The following is a 21,982-nucleotide window of genomic DNA, read 5'->3' as shown; positions in this document are numbered from 1 at the left end:
CCAGCAACCTTGTTGCTAGGCTGACGTCACATGGCATTGTTTTGCTGATGTATCTTGCAACAAAATTCCACAAATTACGTCATCGGGTACTGTGACGTGATTGTAAACTTTGAGGTGCAAGGCCCCGTTCCACAAGGCGATCGTACTGTAGCGCAACGACAGTCGTTGGTCTAAGTTAAAGTATGTGAGTTGCGATAACCTTAACGCTACGATAATTTTGTGGAACGGACGCCTGAATTCTAAAGGTGGACCGTTGTATGGTATTAAATTCATACGTTTTAACTTTTGACGTGTTTGAAGTATTACTGTGTTAAACTCTGTTGGATTATGCCGTGGATCGTGTAGGTGTCAGCCTATTCACACTCAACAGTATAATTCTAAAAACGTTATAAATGGCCAGTAATAAATAAAATACTTAACTCGCTCCCGTGTAAAACCAATTTTTTGAAACTCATGAATAGTTGTGGTATCTGACTCGCTTTCGCTCGTCAGATACTAGAACTATTCACTCGTTTCATAAAATTGGTATTACACGGGAGCTCGTTTAGTATTCTATATTTCCCTGAAATATATGTTTTAGGGACCAAATACCCTTATTATACCGATCTTTTATGAAAAAAATTTGGGCGTTTAAGTAGTGGTTTAACCATAATGGTTGAATCATAATGTTTTCAATAAGAGAAAGGTCTAATTCATATTTTCTAAAATATTCACACCAAGCTTTAATAACGCCTTTCCAATAAGGGTTAGAAGCTTTTGTGTAGATAAAAGCATTTGAACCTAATCTTAGTAAATCTTTTACTGGACCTTACCATATACAGCCAGCCTTGTAGTATGGGGAAATCGCTGCGCATCAACTTTGGTGAACATTTCATTTGAGTTTATTAGTTCCACATACATGTACGTGTTCCTACTTCTAATGCTGCATTCGATCGTCACTTTAACCTGATGTAACTTTACACCGTTATGCCAACATAGTATGTTGCATTTACTGATGTTAGTTTTATCGACATATAGACAGTTATCATATAATGGGTAGGTTTCTCGGCAGGATAAAACCAACGGATAAAAACGATATCCGTTGGGGTCATATGCGGAAAGAGATGCAAATATCAAAGGTCAAGTAGGGACTACTTTCACTGTTTATAAACAAACATGGCGTCGCCCTCGTCATTCGGCGATCGAGTCAGAATTAACCATCGGGAATCTGGATGAACTACAGGGATAATTGCTATCATTATCAAAAGAACAGTCTAATATACTGAAAATCAGTGTCTAACTCTGACGTAGCTAAGGCATTTTATAAGTTTTGGCAACGTTGGATATATAAATTTCGAAACAATTTCGCGAGGTCACGAGGCCTAGCCAAGCGGGATCAGTAGCCATATCTGTGCTTGTAGACCTCTGCGGCTTCTCCATAAATTAAAATAGTTGGATTTGGCCGAAATATGTTTGAATTGTTACCTTGTTTCGTTTTGTCGCTGTGTGTACATCTGACTGCACTTCTTAACGTTATGACAGGACAGACCGACTGTCAACAACGTCTGACCGTGGCCGCGACGTCTCATAGACTAGGGTTAGAGTAGCTTTCCTTTGACAAAGGGCAGTTACTCTAGCGGACAGACACATGGATTGCCGCGAAAGGCAATTAAAAACAATTGTTGTTTTGCGTATATGTTGCTTCGCCACTGTATAAGAAACAGATTTCAGTTGGAACTATTTTGGCTGCTGTCACTGTCCGACTGACACATCACTTACCCTGTGACGTAATAAATATTAATGCGCGCATTCTAGGAAAACTCACAATGTTTCGGTAATGTTTGTGAGAGAAGAAAAGCGATTTTAATTAAAGAATGACATTATATGATAAAGAGGTTATCACGCTTGTGTGTTTGGGGATGGTAAATATCCTGTATTAGGAATAAACACTATGTATTTAGCTCACCAAGGCTCGCTAAATACAGTGTTTATTCCTAATGCAGGATATTTACCAGCCCCAAACACACTCGCGTGATAACCTCTATATATGTTAAGGTTTGAGTTTATTTCTGGTAAATCTATTGCTGACGGGTGTTATGAAAAAAAATAATTAACTGTAGGCTCGGTTGAATTACCATCATGACACGATAAATAAATTATATAAATGTAATTCCCTTTTTAATGTGCAGAAATGTGTTGCACGTTTTAAATAAATGTTTACTGTGTACTATTAAATAAACGATAACAGTTCCATGTTGGCATTAACTTATAGACCGCCTACGTGGCCTAGTTGTAGAACTTCTGCCCAGAGACGGAAGGTTTTGGGGTTCGATCCCTGGCCGCGTCATACTATAAGACGTTCAAAGATGGTACTCGGCGCTCGGAATTACGGGGCAAACACTAGGACTGGTCGGCTCGGAGTCAGTATACTGAGTCTGAGTGGGGTATCCATGTTAAACTGTGGCATTGTACCTAAGTTTGCTAGCACAAAAAAATCGGCATTAGTGCGGACTGGAACAAGCAGCCACACGCACGCACGCACGTACGCACGCACGCACGCACGCACGCACGCACGCGCGCGCACACACACACACACACACACAAATCGCGCGCGCGTTACATCACCTCACCTTTAACTTGTAACCATATGACCCAGGTGGAATGCCTGAGACCCAGGTGGAATGCCATTCTTAATCTGTTATTTTTAATATATGTCGACGCGCCCTTATTTATTTATTTTGAGAATCAAGTTCTCCCGTGACCCTCTGCTTCTGGTCCAGTGAACCGTTTCCCCGTCTTGTCTATGTGACAGTAAGAACCTCCCTCCCTCTTGTACCTTGATGCGTCATGTGGTCCCCGATGTGACATATCGCAGATTCGCATTATTGATTTGATGAACACAGATAAGAAAAACCCAATGCAATATGGTTTTTTTAATTGCACTGCCATGATGGCAGCTCGGCGATTACTCACATACACGCTTTGATATTACGCTAGTTGCGTCCCAGACCCACACTGTAGGACATTGGGGAGGGGGAGCGAGGGGAGGGGAGCACATATTTCACTGACATGTTTTGGTTGGCGTTGTGTATTGCGATTCGCTGTGCAGAGTTGCGTCCCATGGGCACGCCAGAAACCTATGATTGTGGGTTCGAATCCCGGTTCACCCCGGTTATGTTTCTAGGTTTGTCAGCACCATACCCGTGCTCGTGGGTTTCACCGAAGTGGTAAACGTCTGAAACCTGCATCACTTCGGGCTTTCCTCAAGCATTAAGGTGATACGCCGCAATATAACTGGAATACTGATAAAAGCGGCGTTAAACCCAACTCACTCACTCACTCAACAACAGATACAATTCACCCTTCGCATGTCCTGCAAATTCAGTGCTAGCTATCCTAACCATGGATTTCAGATTTCAATGTATCTCTTCGTCGACAATGTCCTCATTCAATCGTTCTTGTTGTGAAATATGATGGTATCAACAGATTGCAGTGATAAACACAGAATTACTGCAAAGAAAAGCGACAAACCCCTTTCCACATTAAATAGAAATCTCTGCTAAAAGCAGAGTCGGTTTACGATTCCTTCTATGTCATAAGCATGTGTTTATGAATCACTATGTGGTAGTGATAGGACCAGGTGTTCGCGAAAAGGTGAGCGAATCCTGCCCCACCGGTAGCATCCGTCACAAACCCACGCAAAATCAAGTCATCTGTTCTCCTGAAAAAGACGCCGGAACATATAGGGTCAAAATAATTACTTGCATCGGTCATCCTTCTCGTCACTGATGCGTCAAATTTAGAAATCTCCTCTACATGTCTTGAACATTTCTTGAACATTTCCACAAGATTTCTTGAAAACTTTACTGGGGCCTTGAATTGTTGTAACCTTGATCAAACAACTTTTGAGTATCATGACGCTCTTTGAAATCTTGGTAGAAAGAGCATGCTCGATTGCATCTCAAAAATTGTGAAAATGTAGGCACCAAAGGCTGGAACTGCTGGAATATTGCTTGACATGAAAGGGAATGTTGACTTTTGGAAAGTTGTAAGCTTGAATGTTGTAATAAAAAGTCCATCAGCTACTTCTTTATTGCATCACGATAATATCATATAATCTTTCGTCCTTCCTGCTATCGTAACAATGTTTACTAAATACCTTGTAGCCTACCGCTTGTAACCAACTGTCTACCACGTGTAACCAATACTCATAGCTGTACCAACAATCTACCACTTGTAACTAAGACAGCCTTTTTGGGATTCCAACAACTGTCAGGCCTCGGTTTGGGGAATTAGCTATTGGGAGCTAGCCTTGAAACAAGAGAGAAGAGAGCTGTGAGGTCCTTAGGGTTTATTCAAGCAAGTGTGTATTATTCAAGTTACATCAATTAATATATAATAGTGACGTACAATCATAATAATGATAATAATATGCTAACACATTGCCCATCTAATAAAGGCATAATAATAAAGGCAATGTATTTACGGTAACATTATACAACAGATGCAGTATTTACTAGAATAATAACGGTAATGCTAAATAACATTCCTTAACAGCTAAATTGAGTAGTCGTAATATTTTAATGGAGCATGTACGGTAGACTGCGCAAACTGCTAAGATGAGGAACATGACATTTACTTATGAAAAGACGGTAAACATTAATATTTGTGGTTTCAGTAATAATTATCACAACATAATAATTTCGGCTAATACGGAAGGTAAATACTTGATCCAAATAAAGATACGAATGTACACGGTAGAAGATATAGCTCGGTTTTAGTTAGTGTCATTATTAGTTTTAGTAGTGATTACTTTGGTGACTACGGTAATGAATCACGGCGGCTATGTTGCTATTGACTACGCGCATTTCCTACATATATACGGAGCTATACCATAACAGCTAATGGAGTGAATACGGTAATTGTATACTTGAACGGTGCGCGTTTGAATGTACGTTATTATGAAGTATAAAAGATGACTTTTACAGTATTTAAATGACTACGGTAATGAAATTGTGGTATAGGCTGTGTTGCAGCGTATGCAACTATATGAGGGACGGGACTCTTTACAATATATTCAAATACTTACTTGATGAAGATAAAACCTAAGAAATATGGAATGCGTTGTTATAGCCTATGCTGTAAGCGCACACGGAAGGTAAAGCTGCACATATAACCTTTGATTGGTGGACTGTCGGAAAGAATGGAATAACCAACCTAGTAATAAATCTTGCTTGAAACAGTTGTGTTAACTCTAGGAACCGTTTTGTGACTAAGCTACATGTACGCTACGCTACTGCACGGAAATATAAACTGTATATGCATCTGGCATTTTGAACAGATGATGTTAGACATAGAAGGGGAATATAATTATGGATGTCGAAATATAGGAGAGAACTATTGGTGCCGCATATTAATGACACATAAACTGGAGGAGCCCACGACGCATTACACTTCAAATAACACTGGGAAGTTACTGTGTATTAAACAGTAAATAATATATATAATGATATAATGAACAGTCATTTAGAACTTGTACACAGTAGATTGAGAGTAACAATATGGCAGTACTGATTCAACTTAACTATAACATTTTCTAGACAATAATAACAATGAAATAAGAAGTTTAGTCATAAAATAAGAATATTTAAATGTTTCTTACCTTGAAACAAGAGAGAAGAGAGCTGTGAGGTCCTTAGGGTTTATTCAAGCAAGTGTGCTGAGGACCAACACCCAAGGAGTTATATACCCCCACAGCTCTACTCTTATCACATTAACAATTACTTTGAAGTTGTAATTTCGGTCTCTGTTATCTTCCCTGGGCTGTCAAAGTTGACTACACAAAAGCAGGTGGTAATAGAATGGTATCAGTATTGCCTGAGAAGAGTTTATTTTAATTACAGTTTAAGATGGTGGTCAAAACCTGCGCCAGCTGGTAACAAAACATTTATCAAGAGAACAAGGGCCGGGGCGGACGTACGCGCCGACTTTATCTATGATTACGTAATTTACTGTTCGCATGAATGAGCTTGCCACGGAGCAGCCGTCATGGTCGACCAGTGGCGATAAAAACGAGAAATACTGGTCTAGCGACTTTTGAATTTTAGAATTTCCCAGTTTAAGTTTAATTTGTTAAAAATATAAAAAGTGTAATGAAATATATGCACTGTAACATAACCAACAATGTACCACTTGTAACCAACAGTCTACCGCTTGCAACCAACAGTCTACCGCTTGTAACCAACAGTCTACCACGTGTAACCAATAGTCAACCACTTGTAGCCAACAGTCTCCCTCTTGTAGCCAACATTCTACCGCTTGTAACCTACATTCTACCGCATGTAACCTACATTCTACCGCATGTAACCTACATTCTACCGCATGTTACCGGCATTCTACCGCTTGTAACCAACATTCTACCGCTTGTAACCAACAGTCTCCATCTTGTAGCCAAAATTGTACCGCTGGTAACCAACATTCTACCGCTGCAACCAACATTCTACCGTTGTAACCAACATTGTACCGCTTGTAACCAACATAGGTACCGTTGCAACCAACAATCTACCGTTGTAACCAACATTGTACCGCTTGTAACCAACATTGTACCGTTGCAACCAACAGTCTCCCTCTTGTAGCCAACATTGTACCACTTGTAGCGAACATTGTACCGTTGCAACCAACATTGTACCGCTTGTAACCAACACTGTTCCGCTTGTAACCAACATTGTACCGCTTGTAACCAACATTGTACCGCTTGTAACCAACATTGTACCTCTTGTAACCAACATTGTACCGTTGCAACCAATACTGTACCGCTTGTAACCAACATTGTACCGCTTTTAACCAACATTGTACCGTTGCAACCAACATTCTACCGTTGTAACAAACATTCTACCATTGTAACCTACATTGTACCGCAGGTAACCAACATTCTACCGTTGCAACCAACATTCTACCGTTGTAACCAACATTGTACCGCTTGTAACCAACATTGTTCCGTTGCAACCAACATTCTACCGTTGTAACCAACATTGTACCGCTTGTAACCAACATTGTACCGTTGCAACAAACAGTCTCCCTCTTGTAGCCAACATCGTACCGTTGCAACCAACAGTCTCCCTCTTGTAGCCAACACTGTACCGCTTGTAACTAACATTCAACCGTTGTAACCAACATTCTACCGCAGGTAACCAACATTGTGCCGTTGCGACCAACATTCTACCGTTGTAACCAACATGGTATCGCTTGTAACCAACATTGTACCGTTGCAACCAACAGTCTCCCTCTTGTAGCCAACATTGTATCGTTGTAACCAACATTCTACCGCTTGTAACCTACAATCTACCTCTTGTAACCAACATTCTACCTCTTGTTATTAACATTCTACCACTTGTAGCCAACAGTTTCCCTCTTGTATCCAACATTGTACAGCTTGTAACCAACAGTCTCCCGCCTGTAACCTACATTCTACCACTTGTAACCAACACTGTCCCGCTTGCTACCAACATTCTACCGTTGTAACCAAAAGTCTTCCGCATGTAACCTAAATTATACCGCTTGTAACCGACAGTCTACCGCTTGTAACTGACATTCTGCCGATGGTAACCAACAGTCTCCCGCTTTTAACCAACAGTCTACCGCTTGTTACCAACAGTCACCCGCTTGCAACCAAACATTCTAACACTTGTAACCAACAGGCTCCCGCTTGAAACCAACATTCTACCCTTGTAACCAACAGTTTTCTGCTTGTAACCTACATCCTACCGCTTGTAACCAACAGTCTCTCGCTTGTAACTAACATTCTACCGCTTGTAACCAACAGTATCTCGCTTGTAACTAACATTCTACCGCTTGTAACCAATAGTCTGTGCCACTTGTAACCAACAGTCTCCCGCTTGTAACCTACATTCTACAGCGTGTAACCAACAGTCTACCGCTTGTAAGTAACATTCTACCACTTGTAACCAACAGTCTCCCGCTTGTAACCAACATTCTACCCTTGTAACCAACAGTCTACCGCTTGTAACCAACAGTCACCCGCTTGCAACCAACATTCTACCACTTGTAACCAACAGGCTCCCGCTTGAAACCAACATTCTACCACTTGTAACCAACAGTCTACCGCTTGTAACCAACAGTCACCCGCTTGCAACCAACATTCTACCACTTGTAACCAACAGGCTCCCGCTTGAAACCAACATTCTACCCTTGTAACCAACAGTCTCCCGCTTGTAACCAACAATCTCTCGATTTAAACTTACATTCTACAGCTTGTAACCAACCGTCTCTCGCTTGTAACTAACATTCTACCCTTGTAACCAACAGTCTGTGCCACTTGTAACCAACAATCTCCCGATTTAAACTTACATTCTACAGCTTGTAACCAACAGGCTCCCGCTTGAAACCAACATTCCACCCTTGTAACCAACAGTCTCCCGCTTGTAACCAACAATCTCCCGATTTAAACTTACATTCTACAGCCTGTAACCAACAGTCTCTCGCTTGTAACCAACAGTCTACCGCTTGTAAGTAACATTTTACCACTTGTAACCAACAGTCTCCCGCTTGTAACCAACATTCTACCACTTGTAACCAACAGTCTCCCGCTTGTAACCAACAGTCTCCCGCTTGTAACCAACATTCTACCGCTTGTAACCAACAGTCTCCCGATTTAAACTTACATTCTACCGTTGTAACCAACAGTCCGTAACCTTGAGTTCTGGGCATCTTCCTACCGCGCAAGCTGGCCCTCCAGGAAGTTGATGCAATATGTGCCTCCCAAAGGGAAACAACCATCTTAATTACTTTTGAGACAAAATTTTATTATGAACAACTTACTAGTTAGTGTATCGATGATATTTATGGAACGTTACTAACTCAAATACTTTTTATGTCACAAACAGACATTTTATTTCATATTAAGTTATCCATTCAATCCATCTGCACTTTGAAGCCTGTCTAACCGCATAAATTAGGCATGATGGTCATCATGTCCGGTTGTTCCTGTGTTCCGGAGATTGTTCATGTGTTTAGGAGATTCTTCTTGTGTTCAGGAGATTCTTCTTGTGTTCACGAGTTCGTCCTGTCGTCCATGAAGCTGTCGTGTTGTTCAGGGAGTCGTGTTGTGCAGGAAGTTGTCCTGTTGTGCAGGAGATTGAGCTGGTGCCGACGGCTCCTGACTGCACTAGTGTTTGAGCGTATGGACACAAAATTCTCATAATTTAGTGTTAAGATTTATTATTTAGTGTCACCATTTATCATTCTATATTTTTTAATGTCATGTATTCAAACGAGAGGCCGGATACCTGACCGCGAAACTGACTTTTTCACGTTCATATTTTTTATCAGGAGTATTCGTGAATGACACTGACAGACGACTTCCACATTCCCAGTAAAACCCCTGTTAATACCCCAGCAAGAATATAATACAGAAGCCTTGTTTTTGCCTACACTGGAACTAGTCTTTGTGAAGAAAACGACGAAATGCACACCCAGTGTATTAACTGGATACATGCATTTAACTCACCGACAAAAGAAACGCGAATACCATACATGTTGGTTAATATATGAACACTTACTCATATGCAAGAGATATTAGATTGGTTCATACACAAAAGAACATACCTGTTTGTTGTGTGAATCACATTTGACGTGAAAGATCCGTGACTGGAGATGCACCATTTGCATAATTAGTGTTTAAAGTTTGGAAGTCACGTGCAGCATATCGTGATAATAATAAAGACACTGTGGTTACACTTGACTGACTGTTAGTTTTGTCATTAAGTGGTACGCGTTTGAAACATCTCTTCTCAACGTACATACTTCTCAATATGACTGTATGGTTCGCCTGTCTTTTGGCTGTGAGTATATATAGACTGCAAGTGACAGTCAGCAGTATTGCAGTCTATAAGGTACTACAAAAAGGGAATATAAACATGAATATGAGAACTGACATACACTTGTGGGAGTTCACTGGAGTATGAAACTTCATAGAGTGAGGGCCAAACAGTATGAACGTCGGAGCTTAATTCAATACAAAAATACGCGAGTGAAGACTTTTACTTAATTCGTCGGGATACGAGTACGAATGAAACTTCGGTTTTGTTTATTTGATTCCTGTATACTGTTGGATATCTCAGACCGGCTGACCTACAACTGATACGCTTTTTGTAAATGGGTTAGGTTCTTCCTTTTGACACAATTCCTATTGTGTAGAGGCACGCTGAGGACAGAACACATTGTTAGCGTAACAATTGCAGGTCAACTCATAGTTCGATATGGTAGAAAAGTGGACTCATTCCATCCGTGAATATCTGGTGTTCGATTTCAGTTCTGCCCATCGTGCTAGAACACCAAGGCTTGCATACCTACAGGCCAACGTCGGTTCCATTTATGTTGATATATGTGTGATAGTATGTTTTATTCATAGAGAGATGCGATGTTAACGGGTCAACTAAAACAGATGGTGAATGTTTCCCACTAATGATGTAAAATTCCCGTAAGGTTATGTTAATACTGTGCCATCCGTGTTTCAGGCACAGAACCAGGACTTGAAGTGATGCGGCCTCAGATGGATGCCCAGTGCACCGCCCCGACGGTTTCAATCAACACACATGAACACGTGTAAACATATGTTTTGCCGGCGAGGGAACTCGGCCTGAAGCATAACCCGTTGGGATAGAGACCCCAGAAATGATTAATTGTCTGTCTTGAGTGGCCTGAGAAAATGTGGTAACCCTACTGTGCCGGAGAGTCATTTGGGTGTGGTTATGGCGGACGGCGGAATGGAATTTACAGACGCGATCTGGCAGAATGTGAGCCATGTTCTCAACTTTACGTCTGATCCCGGAAATGGAACGAATGACAATTCATCCGGGTTCTGCCAAGTGGAGGAGGAACCGGATACGACAAATCAGGAATTCTTCCGAATCGCTCGTCTGATCACTGGACTTATCTTGTACCCGGCGGTATGCATACCCGGCCTCCTGGGAAACATCCTCACCGTCATCGTGCTGACAAAGCGGAACATGCTGACATCGACTAATGCTTTCTTGAGTGCTTTGGCAATATCTGACGCTATCAAGCTGATAAATGATATATTATACGTGTTGGTGAATATATTCCTCAAGACCGATGACGTCATGGGCAACAGGGCGTATGGATATCTATATCCTTACGCGCATTTCATTTTCAATATGTCTGTCTGTGTATCGTCATGGCTGACGGTGTCAGTGGCTGTGGAGAGGTACATCCTAGTGTGTCACCCAACACGAGCCAGGGCGTTGTGCAGCCGATACCGCGCTGTCGTCACCTGCGTCGTTGTCTACATTATCATGACGGTCGTCGCTCTTCCATCTGCCTTCCGTTATCGGACCAAGTGGTGTTACGACCAGTCCTTGAATGAATCCATGCTAGAAGTCGAGCTTACAGAACTTTATCACAACCAAGTATTTGTGTCGGCCTACACGTGGGCCCAGAACCTCCTACGATCTATCATCCCCCTCCTCGTGCTAGTGGCCTTGAATGCTTGCATTATTGGCGCGTTACGGAAAACCCGTGCCAACAAACGTAACTCCTCGCGTCATCGCGTCACGGTGATGATGATTATGGTTATAGTGGTGTTCATGGTGTGTATAACGCCAGACGCCATTATGTCTACTGTTTTTGGTTTTGGCTACCACGAAGCGGGACCTCTCGTCAAAGGAATACGAGAGTTCACAGATACGCTTTTGGCCCTGAACGCCGCGGTCAACTTCGTCATCTACTGCTTATTTAACAAAGTGTTCCGACAGAGCTTCGCACATCTCTGCTGCCGGACAAAAAACCCCAAGAAGCTTCAGACAGAAATGGACGAGTCCCAGTACCGGCGTCTGTCTGAAGCTAAAAACAACAACAAAAATAACAACGTACAGCAAAATAATGAAAACTCTGGTTCCAGTAAGTCATGAAGATGGTGCTTGAGTGAACAAGCAACATTTCGAGGACTATTGTGTGAATTAAGTGTAGTATTTGGATTCGAAACCATTAAAATGAGTGATTGTGTTCAGGACTAATTGCCAAGTTGCGTGTGTTCCGCGTCCTGCTGCAGGTAGTTTAAAAACTGAAAGACGTTAGACAGGAAGGCCATCAGCTACTAGTTGGACAGTTGTAATGAATGAGAAAACGGGAGGAAGAATGGATTTTAAATGGATTAAAGCCTTGTGATAAAAACACTCCTACTCTAGCGACAGGAAGGATCTTGTGTTCTCCGCAGTGCGTGGACAGTTGGACTGGACAGGCACCTGCTATGGACTATGAATGAAGGCTTAGCATTAATACAGTAACCCACATTCGCTGGATTGGTGCACATGGTCCTTCTGTCAGAATACATGTGACAATGTTGATGTCTGATGATGACTTCCACGTAAGTGACCATGTGATTGCTGGCCATATTGGTCTCAGAAGATGCATGGTAATTTATACTCCACGCGATGCTGTACTTGTATATATGGGTGAATATATGTGTCCTCACCGGAAGCCAGGAAGTAAAGATGTAGTGCTTAAGGCACTTTGTGATCCGCAATGTGGGAGGTAGTGTGCTTCTTTTCAAAGTGCTGCGTCAGCTACTTCCGTGTACATTCATGTATCGTACTCCCCTCGTTACCATGCACATATGTGTCTTTGCTGGACATGACAGTATTTTTATGACCTATTGCGGTACAGGTGCGTTACAGTGGTGGGCCGGTATACACGCTAATGGACCACTGTGTAAACATCTTCTGGAACTGCATCAACTAGGTTTAGACGAACCTTCTTTGTGTATATTAATATCCATTTCAGAAATTTATATTTTTGTCATGTCAATGATATGTATATAGAGAAACACAGTGTACAGTTATGATATGTGTGTATATATGTAGAGCGTTGTTGATTATTATATTCTTCTAAACTTATTTCTGCCTTCCAGAGATGTTGAAACGACCCCTAAACAGTGTTTGCCCATTAGCGTGTATAACGTTGTGAACACCTAGACCGGATTTATTCATTGTAAATTACGTTTCCTTTTAGTCTTTTTTTGTAGTTTGTCGACAGGATTCCCTGTGATCTATAACTCATTTCACACACGTAATGCCACAAAGTAAACACAGAAACTAATTACACAAAACATTCTCCTCTCTCATTTCTACACTGGTTAAGTTAACATTACCAAAGAGTTGCTCTCATTACGACGGTGGTTAAGTTAACTGTAACACAAAGTTACTTTCATTACGACACTGGTTTTGTTAACTGTAACACAAAGTTACTTTCATTAGTACGATGGCTAGAGTTAACTGTAACACAAAGTTGCTCTCATAACGACACTGGTTAAGTTAACCGTAACATAAATTTGCTCTCATAACGATGCTGGTTACGTTAACTGTAACAAGAGGTTGCTCGCATTACGACGATAGTTACGTTAACTGTAAAACAAAGTTGCTCTCATTGCTACCCTGGCTAAATTTAACTGTAATACAACGTTGCTCTCATAACGTTGCTGGTTAGGTTAACTGTATTACAAAGTTGCTCTCATTACTACGGTGGCTAAAGTTAACTGTAATACAAAGTTGCTATCATTACTACGGTGGCTAAAGTTAACTGTAATACAAAGTTGCTATCATTACTACGGTGGCTAAAGTTAACTGTAGTACAAAGTTGCTCTCATTACTACGGTGGCTAAAGTTAACTGTAACACAAAGTTGATCTCATAACGATGCTGGTTAGGTTAACTGTAACAAAGAGTTGCTCTCATTACGGCGCTGGTTAAGTTAACTGTAATACAAAGTTGCTCTCATTAAGGCGCTGGTTAAGTTAACATTAACAAAGAGTTGCCGTCATTACGGCGCTGGTTTAGTTAACTGTAACACAAAACTATTTTCAATACTACGGTGAATTAATTTAACTGAAATACAAAGTTTCTCTCATAACGATGCTGGTTGGGTTAACTGTAACAAAGGGTTGCTCTCATAACGGCAATGGTTAAGTTAACTGTAATACAAAGTTGCTCTCATTACGGCGCTGCTTAAGTTACCATCATACAATGTTGCTCTCATTACGACACTGGTTAAGTTTACTGTAACAAAGAGTTACTCTCATTACGACACTGGTTAAGTTAACTGTAACAAAGCGTTGCTCTCATTACGACACTGGTTAAGTTTACTGTAACAAAGCGTTGCTCTCATTACGACACTGGTTAAGTTAACTGTAACAAAGCGTTGCTCTCATTACGACACTGGTTAAGTTTACTGTAACAAAGCGTTGCTCTCATTATAACACTGGTTAAGTTTACTGTAACAAAGCGTTGCTCTCATTACGACACTGGTTAAGTTTACTGTTACAAAGCGTTGCTCTCATTATCACACTGGTTAAGTTAACTGTAACAAAGCGTTGCTCTCATTACGACACTGGTTAAGTTTACTGTAACAAAGCGTTGCTCTCATTATCACACTGGTTAAGTTAACTGTAACAAAGCGTTGCTCTCATTACGACACTGGTTAAGTTTACTGTAACAAAGCGTTGCTCTCATTACGACACTGGTTAAGTTTACTGTAACAAAGAGTTACTCTCATTACGACACTGGTTAAGTTAACTGTAACAAAGCGTTGCTCTCATTACGACACTGGTTAAGTTTACTGTAACAAAGCGTTGCTCTCATTACGACACTGGTTAAGTTAACTGTAACAAAGCGTTGCTCTCATTGCGCGATGGTTTAGTTAAATGTAACACAAAGTTACTCTCATTACTACGGTGGCTAATGTTAACTGTAACACAAAGTTTCTCTATTCTCACCAAATGAAGAACATGATGCCGTTGGGTAATTCCTTTACAACAATCATTCCTCTTCACAGGATAACTCCAGATAGTAATCTCAATCGGAAAACACATCGTAGATAGCTGCCAATAGGAAGCGTTTGCTATATTTTGAAATTAAACCGATACATCAATGACAGACCAATATTTGACTATTACTGACATACTGAATGACTTTATATCTCCGTCTGTGCCTGTGTGTGAGCAGCTCTGGAAACCGTGCTGTCAGCCTTCTGGTCATATAAGTAGGCCCCGTCTAGACTCTGTGATTCTCTAGGACTGCTCACCGATAATGTTCTTAATTTGACATTCGTTATTACAAAGTTGGATGTACTATTAGGTATGTAGCGTTTTGTTGTAATATATTGCAAAGAGAGTCGAGCTTGACGAAGATTAACGACTTCGGGGCAAGTTCTCAATATTCTGGGTAAAACTAGAACAATAAGCATTGAAAACAGTTCAAAATGCCCATCAATCAACCACATCAAGATTCACTGAATGTAAACCGGAGATCTAATATTGGTTAACGGTCGTCATTCAACTAAGATTTATACGCCCTGTGAAACATGTCGGAACACGGCGGTCGTGTGATTAACAACGTCTAATGACGGCCGTCACTGGCGACTGATATGCATTGCGAAATACGCTTCATCACAAAGACAGTCTACTCTATTGAACAACACTTTTGCTTTTTGATAAAAACAAATAAACTGAGACAACGAGGTCGGATAAAACAACAGCAGCTGATTGCAGTGGATTCCGTTCTCTGCCTACTGGCAAACACATTTATATTTCAGTTCTCACGGGAGACACTTCCATCTATACACACCAGTACATGACATCATGATTCAACATGGACAGTTTATGTTTCAGTAGAACATGGACGACCACACATCTAACTGTATTAGGTTCAAGGTCGTAAGTCGATCTGTGGCTAGTTGTGTCCTTCCTGTACTTTCACTTCTGTTTTGATCATGTGATGTCAGATGTTGATTAAATTATTCAAATGTAACACTGGTTTGTTGTATTGGTTAGAGAGCTTCGAGAATCGCATTGCTATCCCCAGATGTTTGAGTAAACGAGACATAGAGGATACCCGATGAAAACGTACCATGTATATGACTGTGCGATCTGAAGGCAGTATATGTAACCTGTTTATCTGCACGCCAAGACGATGAGAGAGGCATGTACCAGTTGGTCCCAAGATGATGAGAGAGGTATGTACCATTTGGTCCCAAGATGATGAGAGAGGTATGTACCAGTTGGTCCCAAGATGGTATGTACCAGTTGGTCCCAAGATGATGAGAAAGGCATGTACCAGTTGGTCCCAATATGATGAGAGAGGTATGTACCAGTTGGTCCCAAGATGATGAGAGAGGTATGTACCAGTTGGTACCAAGATGATGGGAGAGGTATGTACCAGTTGGTCCCAAGATGATGAGAGAGGCATGTACCAGTTGGTCCCAAAATGATGAGAGAGGTATGTACCAGTTGGTCCCAAGATGATGAGAGAGGTATGTACCAGTTGGTCCCAAGATGATGAGAGAGGTATGTACCAGTTTGTCCCAAAATGATGAGAGAGGTATGTACCAGTTAGTCCTAAGGTGGTAAGGCGGGCATGTGCCAGTAGATACCAAGGTGGTGAGGGAGACATGTACTAGTGGATACAAAGGTGGTGAGGGAGGCATGGACCAGTAGATACAAAGATGATGAGAGAGACGTGTACCAGTAGGTCCAAAGGTGGTGAGGGAAACATGCACCAGTAGGTCCTAAGGTGGTGAGACGGGCATGTACCAGTAGGTTCCAAGGTGGTCAGGGGAGCATGTACCAGTAGATACCAAGGTGGTGAGGCAGGCATATACCAGTAGATACCAAGATGGTGATGGGGTGGGTGTGTGTGTGTGTGTGTGTGAGGGGGGGGGGGGGGGGGGGGGGGGGGGGGGGGGGGGGGGGGGTGGGGGGGTGGGGGGGGGTGCATATACCAGTATATACCTGGGTGGTGAGGGGGGCATATACCAGTAGATACCAGGGTGGTGAGGCAGGCATTTACCAATAGATACCAAGGTGGTGAAGGCAGGGCATATACCAGTAGGTACCAAGGTGGTGTGTGTGTGTGTGTGGGGCATGTACTAGTAAATACCAGGGTGGTGAGGCAGGTATGTACCAGTAGATACCAAGGTGGTGAGGCAAGCATATACCAGTAGATACCAGGGTGGTGAGGGAAGCATATACCAGTAAATACCAAGGTGGTGATGGAGGCATGTACCAGTAGATACCAGGATGGTCAGAGAAGCATATACCAGTAGATACCAAGGTGGTGAAGGCAGGGCATATACCAGTAGGTACCAAGGTGGTGTGTGTGTGTGGGGGGGGCATGTACTAGTAAATACCAGGGTGGTGAGGCAGGTATGTACCAGTAGATACCAAGGTGGTGAGGCAAGCATATACCAGTAGATACCAGGGTGGTGAGGGAAGCATATACCAGTAAATACCAAGGTGGTGATGGAGGCATGTACCAGTAGATACCAGGATGGTCAGAGAAGCATATACCAGTAGATACCAAGGTGGTGAAGGCAGGGCATATACCAGTAGGTACCAAGGTGGTGTGTGTGTGTGGGGGGGGCATGTACTAGTAAATACCAGGGTGGTGAGGCAGGTATGTACCAGTAGATACCAAGGTGGTGAGGCAAGCATATACCAGTAGATACCAGGGTGGTGAGGGAAGCATATACCAGTAAATACCAAGGTGGTGATGGAGGCATGTACCAGTAGATACCAGGATGGTCAGAGAAGCATATACCAGTAGATACCAAGGTGGTGAGTTAGGCATGTACCAGTAGATACACAGATGATGAGAGAGGCGTGTACAAGTAGGTCTCAAGGTGGTGAGGGAGACATGCACCAGTAAGTCCTAGGGTGGTGAGGGGGGCATGTACCAGTTGATCCCAAGGTGGTGACAGACGCATGTACCAATAGGTTCCAAGGTGGTGAGGAGGGCATGCACCATTTGGTCCCAAGGTGGTGAGGCAGGCATGTACCAGTATATACCAAGGTAGAAAGGGAGGCATATACCAGTAGATACCAAGGTGGTGAAGGGGGCATGTATCAGTAGATACCAAGGTGGTGAGAGAACATGCACCAGTAGGTCCCACGGTGGTGAGGAGGGCATGTACAAGTAGGTCCCAAGGTGGTTAGGGACGCATGTACCAGTAGGTCCCAAATTGGTTAGGGGTCATGTACCAGTTAGTTCAATATTGGTGAGGGGGGCATGTACCAGTTGATACCAAGGTGGTGACGGGGGGGAATATACCCGTAAATACCAAGGTGGTGAGGGAAGCATATACCAGTAGATACCAGGATGGTCAGAGAAGCATATACCAGTAGGTACCAGGGTGGTGAGGGAGGCATGTACCAGTAGATACCAAGGTGGTGAGTTAGGCATGTACCAGTAGATACAAAGATGATGAGAGAGACGTGTAGCAGTAAGTCCTAGGGTGGTGACGAGGGCATGTACCAGTTGATCCCAAGGTGGTGACAGACGCATGTACCAAAAGGTTCCAAGGTGGTGAGGAGGGCATGCACCAGTATATACCAAGGTAGAAAGGGAAGCATATACCAGTATATACCGAGGTAGAAAGGGAGGCATATACCAGTAGATACCAAGGTGGTGAGGGGGGCATATACCAGTATATACCAAGGTAGAAAGGGAGGCATGTACCAGTAGATACCAAGATGGTGAGGGGGACATGAACCAGTAGATACCAAGGTGGTTAGGGACGCATGTACCAGTAGGTCCCAAGGTGGTGAGGGAGACATGTACCAGTTGGTCCCAAGGTGGTGAGGGAGGCATGTACCAGTAGATACCAAGATGGTGAGGGGGACATGTACAAGTAGATACCAAGGTGGTGAGAGAGGCATGTTCCAGTTGCTTCTAAGGTGGTAAGGAGGGCTTGCACCAGTAGGTTCCAAGGTGGTGAGGGAGGCATGTACCACTAGGTCCTGAATGTGGTGGGGGAGGCATATAACAGCAGATACCAAGGTGGTGAGGGGGCATGTACCAGTAGATACCAAGGTGGTGAGGGGGGCATGTACTAGATGGTCTCAAGGTGGTGAGGGAGATATATACCAGTAGATACCAGGGTGGTGAGGGAAGCATATACCAGTTGATCCCAGGGTGGTGACAGACGCATGTACCAATAGGTTCCAAGGTGGTGAGGCAGGCATGTACCAGTATATACCAAGGTAGAAAGGGAGGCATATACCAGTAGATACCAAGGTGGTGAGGGAGACATGCACCAGTAGGTCCCACGGTGGTGAGGAGGGCATGTACAAGCAGGTCCCAAGGTGGTTAGGGACGCATGTACCAGTAGGTCCCAAATTGGTTAGGGGTCATGTACCAGTTAGTTCAATATTGGTGAGGGGGGCATGTACCAGTTGATCCCAAGGTGGTGACAGACGCATGTACCAATAGGTTCCAGGGTGGTGAGGAGGGCACGCACCATTTGGTCCCAAGGTGGTGAGGGGGGCATGCACCAGGAGGTCCCAAAGTGGTGAGAGGGCATGCACCAGGAGGTCCCAAGGTGGTGAGGGGGCATGCACCAGGAGGTCCCAAGGTGGTGAGGGGGACATGCACCAGGAGGTCCCAAGGTGGTGAGGAGGCGTGTACCAGTAGGTCCCGAATGTGGTGGGTGAGGCATGCAGCAGTAGATCCCAAGGTGGTGAGGGGGCGTGTACCAGTAGGTTCCAAGGTGGTGGGGGAGGCATGTACCACTAGGTCCCGAATATGGTGGGGGGAGGCATGTACCAGTATGTCCTGAATGTGGTGGGTGAGGCATGTAGCACTAGGTCCGAAGTTGGTGAGGGGGCGTGTACCAGTAGGTTCCAAGGTGGTGGGGGAGGCAAGTACCGCTAGGTCCCGAATATGGTGGGGGGGGGGGGGGGGGGGGGGGGCATGTACCAGTAGGTCCCGAATGTGATGGGTGAGGCATGTAGCAGTAGGTCCCAAGGTGGTGAGGGAGGCATGTGCCAGTAGGTCCCAAGGGGGTGGTGAGGCATGTAGCAGTAGGTCCCAAAGTGGTGGGTGAGGCCAGTAGCAGTAGGTCCCAAGGTGGAGAAGGAGGCATGTGCCAGTAGGTCCCAAGGTGGTGGGTGAGGCATGTAGCAGTAGGTCCCAAGGTGGTGGATGAGGCATGTAGCAGTTGGTCCCAAGGTGGTGGGTGAGGCATGTAGCAGTATGTCCCAATGTTTTGAGGAGGACATGTACTAGTTGGTCCCAGGGTGGTGAGGAGGGCATGTACCAGTTGGTCCCAAGGTGGTGAGAGAGACATGTACTAGTTGGTCCCAAGGTGTTGGGGAGGGCATGCACCAGTAGGTCCCAAATTGGTGAGGGGTGGGGGGTGGGGGGTGTCATGTAACAGTTGATCCCAGGGTGGTTAGAGAGGCATTAAGTCTCTTCTTTTCAAACCTCTGTTGAAATCTACACGAAAGCATATCCACATTTTTGTCGTAAATTCCTTCCTGCAGACACACAGCTGCCCTTACATGTATTTAATCCATCCTTTATAACGTTAATCAATATTTCATAAATCGTATTTTACTAGATACATTTAAAGTACAACGAGAGGTTTCACCAAGTATGGCCTTTTTTTATCTTAATTACCAACATCTAAATATCGCTTAAAGAATGTAGTGTGAACATGTTTATTGAATTTCTAAAACCTGTATGTGACTTACATCATAAAACGTCGCCGCCAGTCTCGGGGACCCCACGGAACATCTTCCACATGGCGTAAAGGGCAGAATAGTGGTTCAAAATATGCTAATGGCCTACTCAAAATCAGTGAAGACGCGAGGTGTATTTGCACCTGGAAGTATGAAAACAGTCCTCCCGAAATTTGTTTTGAGTCATGATTTAACTGATTCAAACATGTTATTTAAACCTGTTCTTTAAACAAATTACCATGACAACCTTATGCAAGCAACAAATACAATATTTCCTTTCCGTCCACAAAAATATTTTGAGAGAGGCTTTTACTCATTGATAAATGATATTTAAACTATTGACGATTTGCCATGTCCAAATGTTGTTACTAACAATTGCAGTATTTTTTCTGCTGAATGTATTTCAGAGTGGTCTAATCAATGTGTGATGTTGTCGTTGGTGGAATGAACAAACTGAAACAGAGGAAACAGAATTGAAATAAACCAATTTTGTCCAAACCACCTGTCATCCAAAATGTGGCTGCCCTACGTGAAGCGTTTGCAGTGGTACCCCCTGACAAGGCCCAAAGTGGCACTACCATGTAAGCATAACTATATTAATTGTTTGCCATATCCAATTGTGCCTCATACAAGAACAGGCATCTTCAACAAAGCATTCGTACTACATGTACTAACTTTTGAATTCTAAACCCTGTAGACATATCAGTTCATCTTGAACCCAGTGTACCACCAAATCCCCGTCTCAAACACTAACAAATAATCCTTAATACAACCAAGAAAGGATTGTCTTTATATTCACAGAAAGTATGTGAGAAAAGTGGAATTAACCCTATTTGCATTCTAAAAAAAACCAAAGGACTTGCTTCAATGTGTACAATTTCAGAAAAGAAGATTCAATTTTGTCAAAGGATTTCATTTTTCAACTTTGTAAACAACCATACTACACCATCAACGTGAGGGAAACTTCCTTCCTGGATCCGTGAGGCATTTGTAACCAGACGTTGTGGCCATGAATGTATACTGTGTAAACAAACAACGCAAAAGTAGTAAATATCTTAAATATTTGACAGAGTGCCGCGTCTATACACAATTATTACGAAATATGAATTGGTCATTTCGGCATGGATTGGGACTGATTTGTGTGGAAAGAATGGGGTACTGCTTAAATTTGGTGAAAAGAGGGGGAAATCGCAAAAACACAACCACTTGAGAGCCTGAAGCCGAAACACACCAACATGTCATACAACAGACTTGGTACAAGTTCTGGGGATTTTAACGGCACGTTCCACGTATTAAGTTTTTCGGCCACACGTCCTTCCAGTTGTGCAACAAGACAACGCCCGACCACACACGGCAAGACTGACAACAGCCCTTTTCAGGAATCACAACATCCAGGTCAGGCCATGGCCCTTCACGTCTCCAGATTTAAACCCAGTCGAACATGTATGAGATGCAC

The 21,982-nt window shown here is 43.1% G+C and overlaps 1 protein-coding gene across 2 annotated transcripts in view; it reads left to right on the top strand.

Annotated features, from left to right (window-relative positions):
* LOC124136805 (nociceptin receptor-like) overlaps positions 1–15,817 on the top strand; it is a 65,115-nt gene extending 49,298 nt beyond the window's left edge. For both annotated transcript variants that reach the window (XM_048380519.1, XM_046502854.2), the window contains one exon: positions 10,515–15,817. In XM_048380519.1, the coding sequence (XP_048236476.1) occupies positions 10,749–11,927 (1,179 nt within the window). In that variant the 5' untranslated portion in view covers positions 10,515–10,748 and the 3' untranslated portion in view covers positions 11,928–15,817. The remainder of the gene's footprint in view (positions 1–10,514) is intronic.
* The last annotated feature ends 6,165 nt before the right edge of the window (positions 15,818–21,982 follow it).

The sequence above is a fragment of the Haliotis rufescens genome, unplaced genomic scaffold (assembly GCF_023055435.1).
Source record: "Haliotis rufescens isolate VD_foot unplaced genomic scaffold, xgHalRufe1.0.p SCAF_31, whole genome shotgun sequence".
NCBI lineage: Eukaryota > Metazoa > Mollusca > Gastropoda > Lepetellida > Haliotidae > Haliotis > Haliotis rufescens.
The sequence above is the reverse complement of the archived record's forward strand: the minus strand, read 5'-3'. Positions and strand labels throughout refer to the sequence as shown.